At 39.8% G+C, this 8,373-nt stretch overlaps 1 protein-coding gene across 1 annotated transcript; it reads right to left on the reverse strand.

The window, feature by feature from the left end:
* Window positions 1–3,849: 3,849 nt before the first annotated feature.
* On the reverse strand, window positions 3,850–8,272 carry c4h15orf61 (chromosome 4 C15orf61 homolog). Its single transcript, XM_074632792.1, has 3 exons — window positions 7,604–8,272; window positions 5,306–6,128; window positions 3,850–4,426 (listed from the first exon to the last, which is right to left on the reverse strand). Exons 2-3 carry the CDS (start codon window positions 5,646–5,648, stop codon window positions 4,299–4,301), a joined length of 471 nt encoding a protein of 156 aa, XP_074488893.1. The 5' UTR covers window positions 5,649–6,128; window positions 7,604–8,272; the 3' UTR covers window positions 3,850–4,298.
* Window positions 8,273–8,373: the final 101 nt, after the last annotated feature.

Here is an 8,373-nt window from a genome sequence, read left to right on the forward strand (position 1 = left end):
CTGGAAGGAAAAAATGGATTTGAGCGCAGAGTTAAGTGCACAAGCTCAAGGGCATCATCTTAACACAGTAAAAGCATTGACAATGATGTATTAAACTATATAAATTTGGATCCACTCTAAGAAATTTGCATGTTTATCATGCTTTAAATGTGAATATAAGGAACCTTGATAAAATTGTCCAGATTTTTTATTTACTGCAACTTAGTCCTAATGTCAGCTGGGAGTGGTCTTGAACCAGAAAAGCCAGAATAGATGAGTGACAGACATTTCAGCCACCCACTGACTGTAGCTTTGGCAACGCTGATTGGCACAGCAGGCACGGTGATACAATACTTCCCCTTCCCTCAACACACACATATACACACATATTCAAGATGTCATAAAGATAAAGAAGAGAGGGGGATGTAAAGAAAAGAATCACGGTGCCCCTTGTAATCCCTAGTGTGAAGAAATACACCATAATAGATTTTTAACAGCTTCACCCGTCCAAAAGAAAAGGTAGTGATTCAAGTGTCAATGACAAAAGGTCAGCAATTATTAACTACTGAAAATATCTTTTAACAATAACAAAACAGGAATTTTGATGTGTCTCACTCTTACTTACTCTTTCAAAGCTGATCAAAGTGTGCCTATGTGTCTGCAGCTGGAGATGTTTCTAGTTGAAAAGTAATGAGCTTTATGTTTCTGTTGTCACATTATAATTCAGAAAGTGTCATTTCACAGTGACTATTGTGACAACGTTGGCTGACACCTCTGCATTAAGGTGTAATTCCAAGCGTGATCCTTAAAGTGATCTGAGTGATGGCTCTGGTACCCCTGCTGCTCGCAGAGCACGCGCGGAGACGTTGCTGGTGGCCGATCCAGGGGCTTAATAATGATAACCTCTCCGGTATTAGCTGCAGGGGTTGTTCACACAATAATTGTTTCTGCCAAGCCATATATCTATATGACAAGAGAAAAAAAAAACTGCTGTGACTTTCCTGCTAAATAATTGATTTAAGAATTGGCTGCATCAACTATTTCAAGAAGATGAACATGGTTTGTGCTATTTTTTTTTTTTTTGCACTGAAGAAACTTATTAGCTAATTAGAAGATAATTACAAGTCTCTGCAAGTTGATTAGCAATTTCACTGTTGAACATTAACAATTTACAGCAACACTACACTCCATTTCAGCACTTGTTTTGCTTTACTTACCTAAATTCTAAACAGTACAAGTATTTAAAGATTTCACCTTGACAAAACTTATTACCAGCTTCAGCATGCAATTAAACTTGCCAAACAGGCATTAATTCTTTGTTCATTACCACATTAGATGTGTGTTGGGTAATTTAGACTCTTCAATACAGGACTAGACTACCGCGGCTATTAAAAGGCATCAATCTCGCTCCAAACGCTGATATATTTTGTTCATTTACAGCAGCTCATTTGCAGTCCGGATACCCTAGACCTACACTGGTGGCGGCTGAGGTTGGATGTGTAACGCTAAGCCTTCTCCGGAGCTCAAGGGGTGCCCTCCCCTGCAGTTTAGAGTGACTCAAAGGTGAAGCCCTGAAAACGAATACAATGTACTCACATGCTCCACAGTTTAGATTTCACTGACTCGCATCATCCTGTAAGAGCCGCACACAAAGCTGCAGTCGGTTGCAACCCCCGTGCAATTGTGTCTGGCTGTACGGCGGTATCAATGCAGCTCGCAGGTCAAAGGGTCAATGAGTAATTAAGACATGGTTGCCTGAGCATTCCCCATGCACACTTTCAGTCCTGATGAAAGGAGGGGGATTTAAGTGCAGCCTGATACTATGGATCAGATTTCCATAAGTGTGTCTAAATGTTCCTTGTTCAAGGCAATTAGTATGATTAAGAGATAGTGTGGTGTCATCACGCTGTTTAAAGAGGAATTTGCGCATGAATTCTGCATGAGGTTTAGACGTTTTTACACAGCGAAAGGTTACATTGCTTAGAATAAAAAATGTGCAAATTACTGTACATCCAGGGACCTTAAATATCGGTTTAATATCTCATTCAGTAATTAGTGTGCTTGCTGCAGCAAAGCAAAGCAGCTTTTCTGTCTTTTTTGGAGGGAAAGAGGTGATGGTGGTGCTGGTATAACATAAAGATCTTAAGAAAAAAAATCATCTTAAAACCACGAGGAAGGAACATTTAACAGTTTTTGATATATTTATTATTTTAAATTCAATTACCCTGTTAAATGTTATTGTGTAGGTCAAGTAAGTTTAAAAAACAGGACACTCATGAAGAGGCTGTAGATCATGAACAGCATGTAGGCCGAGATGTCGCAGCCTTGAAGTGCAATGGAGGTCAAAAGGTGCATTGATTTACATGTACAACAAGAAATTATTCGTTCAGTTTCATTGTTGCTAAAAATGAAGAGGCCAAGGCCGGAAAATTGAGGTCGCTGATAAATGCTATTAGTAGGAGATGCTGAGGAGTGAAGAAATCAATATGGCAGTTTGTCAACCCGCCTCTCAGAGGGAGCAGGACTCTGCAGCAGAGGGAAGTGTGCCCTGTCAGCAAAGCACATTACCAGAAATCAAAGGCCAGTGAAGGCCCGAAGGAAGGGATGTAGATGTCTCTATACAAAGGCCACACTTTGGTAATTAAAACCTATTTTATCAGACCTGTCTTGTCACTGGTTTTCCTCTAACGCTATTGACTATCTGTTGCATGCAGAGTGATCACTAATTTACCTTTAAATAAATGAGCCAGGGTTATTTAAAATCCTGCATTTGTTACACAAAATGAGGCAAAAGACATGGTCAAATAATTGATGCTGCCTTGCAACATGAATTATTAATAATTTAAGACTTGGGCTTTGAAGGAAATCTTATTTATTACAACCTCTTTTCAAGAGTTCATCTTAAAGCGCAAGTTCGGTATTTTTCAACCTGGACCCTATTTTCCCATGTTTTTGTGTCTAATTGACTAATAGGGACAACAATTTCTGAGACTGGTCCAGTATTGAGGGAGAGCGCTGTAGACGGCAGCTGCTCACAGGCTGCAAGGTAATCCTATTGGGGCAAGCTGGCACCGTCATTTACGTCCACTAAAAGTGCTTGTTTTGGCCATGACAGGCTCTGATTATTATTATAAGTGTCTGACATTATGGAAAGAGTCTCGCTCAAGAGTTCTGAAATCTGGCGAGGTGACGTGTTGCCGGAAGACGGTGGGATAGTGGAATACATCCATGGTGGAAACGTGAGAGCCAGCCAGGCAGAGTTCGTTGTGTTGGAGTACAGAGAGCGTAGCTTAGTGTTATCTAAAAGATTTTCAATGTCATGGCTGAATATTTAGATGATTTCGACAACGTGGATGAGGTCTTTGAGTTTGATTTATTTGAGCCAGAGTATATATTCAGATTTCACAACAAGACTTTTCCTTGCGCTGGACTTGGACAAAGTAACAAACAGACCGGATCAAGTGAAAGGTAAATACAAATGTTTTCTTTTCTCTGTGGCGGACCGCTTGAGATCGCCACCGAGTGCTGTACTCAAAGTTCAAATTAATTCAACTCTGACCTTTCAAAGCACAACCAATGAGAACAGCTGCAACTGTTATTGTTGCCTAGAAACAGTGAATGTCATTCCTTGTGCTCTTTTTGGGAGATATTTTACCTGCTGCCTCTGCAAGTCTCTGCGCCCTACTGTACCTAACGGTGAGTGAAGTGCAAATCTCTTATCATGTGAAGGCAGCTTCACAGTGTTCTCCCTCAATACCGGACCTATTTCAGAAATTGTTATCCCCATTAGTCAGTTAGACACAAAAACAGTGAAAAATACTGAAGTTACCCTTTAAGAAGCTGGCTGACCCTCATTATATGAACCACACAGTCATTTTGTACACTTTAATATGTTGCAAAAATAGACTTTTACAGTGTATTGACTCTGAAGACATATGCACTGGAGACTGAAACAACGTACACAACCATCACTGTGAAAACATCCAGGGAAAGGTTCGGTGTCAAACAGTCTATTCTTTGAGAAATCCTAAACTTTCCATTAAATTTTAATGGAAAGTTACCTTTCCAAACAAACACTGTCAGTATTGTATGTCAGTGTAATAACATGCATAACTGACTCCTCCACTGCAACTTTTAAATCTTAAATAATTAAACACAGATGACCCTGTGCAGTCAGACAATAAGAGCACTAGTGACACAAGATGGCACTTGAGTCAATAGGTCCGCCTGAAAATCACCTGGGGAACTGTTGTAAATACAGCAGCCTGGCAGACGAGAGGCTCTTGAAAACACACTCAAAGTAGTGTTTTGTTCACGGTTTAGTACCGAGCGCCTTCATCTTCTTTGTAGGCGAAATAGACGGTGACAGGTCCAACACTTGTCTGCACCTTTTCTGCAGCTCCCACCACCATCCAGCAACCGATGCCATAGGCCAAACAAGGGATGCCTGCAATAAAAAGGACACTCATTGTGTAGCATCTGCAGTGTTTTAAAATTAAATAGAATCTGTGTTTTATAGGAATAAGGAAGAGCTTAAAAGGGACTGTTTGTAACTTCTTACACGTATAAATCAATCCGGGTTGTTGTCCCATGCGCGCTCGTGTGTGGCTACGTTGTTCAGACAAGACTCCAACACAAACTACACGAAAGCACCAAAACTGCAAAGTTCTATCTAGTGAAGCCCGTCTTGAAAAACAGTGTTGGCTGCGGTCGGAGGACGCGGGGGAGACCGTAGCTTTGGTCTCCAGAGCCGGAGTCTCTACTGTACTCTGCTCCTCTGCCTGCCTGCCTTCACTCACACGCCGCGCTCGTTCTCGCGCTCCACTCTAACGTGCATGCGCGCACATTACACACTGCAGAAGAGTTTGTTTAGCTCTGAGAACATCTAGTGAATGTACAGTGGACGTTTGTGCAGAAATAAATGCTGCAGCTCCTCCAGACCAACAGAGGTTTCCCGTGTCTTGTGAAGTGCCGGGGCTCAGCAGCGAGAAACGTTATCGTCTCCGACCAAAACGCCGGTGTTTCCCCTGTTCCCTCCGACCGCGGTCGGGAGGCTGAGGCAGGAAAAGCCAACACTAGGATCAGCAGTGATTCATGGAGAGACCTTTGTCTGGTCAGCTAACATTACTGCCAAGCAGGTGAAATATAGAGTGATATTGTGGTTTTAGCTGACGTGTGTCGCCTCACTGTTTTGAGCGATGCTCGTTTACGTCTATGTAGAGCGAGCAAGCGCGAGCCCGACACTGACGTTTGTTGACTTAACGGTGTCGCTGTTAACAAGCATTTCTGATTCTTACAAACAGTCCCTTTAACTATATTTACTGACCTAGATTAAGAACTTTCAACACGGTGAAAAACTTGTCCTCAAAGTCCAGGTTCTGCGGAGGCGCTTTGCTGCAGTGATATTTGATAAAGGGGAAGCAGCCAGTTCTCAGTATTTGGTAGTTGGATCCCTGGACGCTCCAGTTAAAGTTGGACAGTCCAAACTGGTCGTTGTGGACGGAGCTGTAGCGGACACAGAAGGAAGTCCACGGTGGGAGTTTACGCTGCAGCAGGTGGCAGGTCAACACCTCTGAGGCAGCTGGCCGCGGGCCGGTCCGGCCAAACGTGCTCGGAAACAAGACCACCTTTAGAACGATGTTGTGCGTCTTCCTCAGAAACTCCTTCATGACATGTGCAAAAAGCAGATTCACCTTTTTGCTGCTGTTTGTGTGTTTTATCACCTAAACTGCAGGTAAATTATTCATCACTCACAGACAGAGATCTGACTACAGCCTGAGATAAATCAGCTGATGCACAACAGCAAAACATGCTGTTTCTCCACGTCCTTCAACACACGTGAGCTAACTAAGGTTAGTAAACAAAGACAGCTCCTGTTTGTTTGTGAGCTAAACAATAGTTATTATGTTAAAGATATTCCTCTACACACGTCCAGTTACACATGCTGAACACACATAGTTTATCTTAACCAGCTGAGAGAGAGAGCTGTGCAGAGAGCAGCTCTCTGTGCGTGTTTACGTGCTGTGTAGCGTTAGCTCTGACCTGGTGCTCCTGCTAAAGTCATCCGGTTGGAAACGCAGCATGCGCAGTTGTTCCTCTTCAACGATGGGACCGTTCAGCTCGCACTATTCTCACACCAGCAGGCCACCCTATAACACAACAACAACAACAACAACAACAACAACAGAGGTTTAAATCCAAATTAGCTTCTTTAGTTTATCGTTTTTAGAAAATATTCACTGCTCACTGCAATATGTGTGAGTTTAATGTTGCAGAAAAAAAAAAATCCTCTTTTACACACTTATTAGATTTCCATCTTCTTTTTATATTTACCATATAGATAGATAGATACATAGATATATGGACCACAAACTTAACTGAAACTAAAAACTAGGACCATACAACTCTAAATATATGCTAATAATAAGGATTTTTAAACAATATATTTTCAAAAAGACAAGCGGGTATTTTAAAATATCTTTATGATACAAAGGGTAATGAAAAGAAAAATCTGAGCTATTACTATTAATATATCATGTGTTTGTGTTTCGTGAGCTGTGCAAAATAAATAATGTCTATTATTATTATTAGTAGTAGTCGTAGTCGTAGTAGTAGATAGATAGATAGATAGATAAATAGATAGATAGTAACTTTATTAATCCCGAAGGAAATTCAAGTTTCCAGCATCACAGTTCCTTAGTGCAAAACATGTTAGTAAAAAAATGCAGTAAAAAAGTTAGTAGTGCAAAGTACAAAGTACAAAAAAATATACCAGATATAAAAATACAAGGAGATGAAGAAAACTGTTAAAACTGAATATAGTGGAGGGGAACAGCTGTGATACATATTTATCTTTAAGTACAAACTCAACTCAAAGACACTGAAGCACTTGAAATATTTCCAATCAACGTTCAGTTGCTGTCGATCAGCACCATGGACAGCAGTCCATATAATCCACCACAACTAAATCAAACATTTCTGCATATCAGCCAGAGTTAATACTGACTAGGGGCCACAGAAAGCAAACCTTATGTCAAGCTAACATGCACGCATACTCACATACTATGCATTTTCAGATTAAAAGATATACATATTGTATACACAGATATGTATATAAAGAAATCTGGGGTGATTGTGTGAGAGATTAGTAATGTTTAAACTATTCCAACCAATTGAATACATAATATATTGATCATTTGGTAATAACTGTGCAGTAAATTGTGTGTGAATGCAAACATTTATAAAAGCAACTGAATTTTGGATGTATTAAGAAACACTTTTTTTGTTTTTGTTGATTTATGGTTGGTTGTTATCGGTTTTCTTTTGTTTTGTTGTTGTGACTTAAAGTTTCCTCTCTATCTTTTATAATGTGTATACTTGTCACACGTTTCTTTAAGATATTGTATTCTGCACAGCAAGTGGGCCATGTTTCCTGTGTGTGAGTTGGTGTTAAAGGGGAATTTAAGAAAAAACATAAAAGAAAAACAAATCATGATAGGGGTACCGTGTGGTAATGTGCACCTATTTCTTTGAACAAGTTAAACATAAAAAAAATACTTTTACAATTCATAACTTTACTCCTATAAACAAGATATGAAAAACAACACATGACATTAATTAGTACCCAGAAAAAAAGCCACTTCAGGTGTTGTCCCGTTCTCTGGATGTAGAGGTGAAGGGGAAGCAGTGACATCCAGGCAAAGTCTCTGCTTTTAACCTTCCTGCCCAACTGTCACCTCATCAGGACCTGGATCAAATAAAAAAACACATACATCCTTGCTGCAAATGTGTATATTTATTATAAAATATCTATTTGCAATCTTGACATTAGTGACTAATTTGCAGTACTAGTTAAATGTAAAGCATGGAGTCAGAAAACGATCACAAATCACAATAATGAATAATTATGAACAGCCTACAACACTGGCAAGCTCACATATCATTTTGTAAAATGTCAACAACAGAATACTGTCTTTCCGAAAACATTAGTATATTATACTTCACAATTTACTGTATGATAAAGAAATAAATATTGTCAACTTACAGAAGAGTCCTTTGGCGACCAAATTACAGCCAGTACCAATCATTTTCTCATCAACCGACCAAAGTCATGTGTGGCCACAGGTACGCAGAGACAATGTCATTATGAAACATCTCACTAAACAATAACACTTAACAATACACACATCTATGTTGTATACATCTGGACACAAAGTCAAGATACTATGCAGTGTATAGTAATTCGATGGCACACTAGTTAAAGCAAGATTAATCTGTAGTTTCCAACACAAAATAAAACATCTTTATATCATTTGAATGTATGAATACTTGATGAATTCATGAATGAAGCCTATTATTCCCCAGTGGAATTACCTTGTGCATAGTTTACTGTGT

The sequence above is a fragment of the Sebastes fasciatus genome, chromosome 4, assembly GCF_043250625.1.
Source record: "Sebastes fasciatus isolate fSebFas1 chromosome 4, fSebFas1.pri, whole genome shotgun sequence".
Classification (NCBI taxonomy): Eukaryota; Metazoa; Chordata; class Actinopteri; order Perciformes; family Sebastidae; genus Sebastes; species Sebastes fasciatus.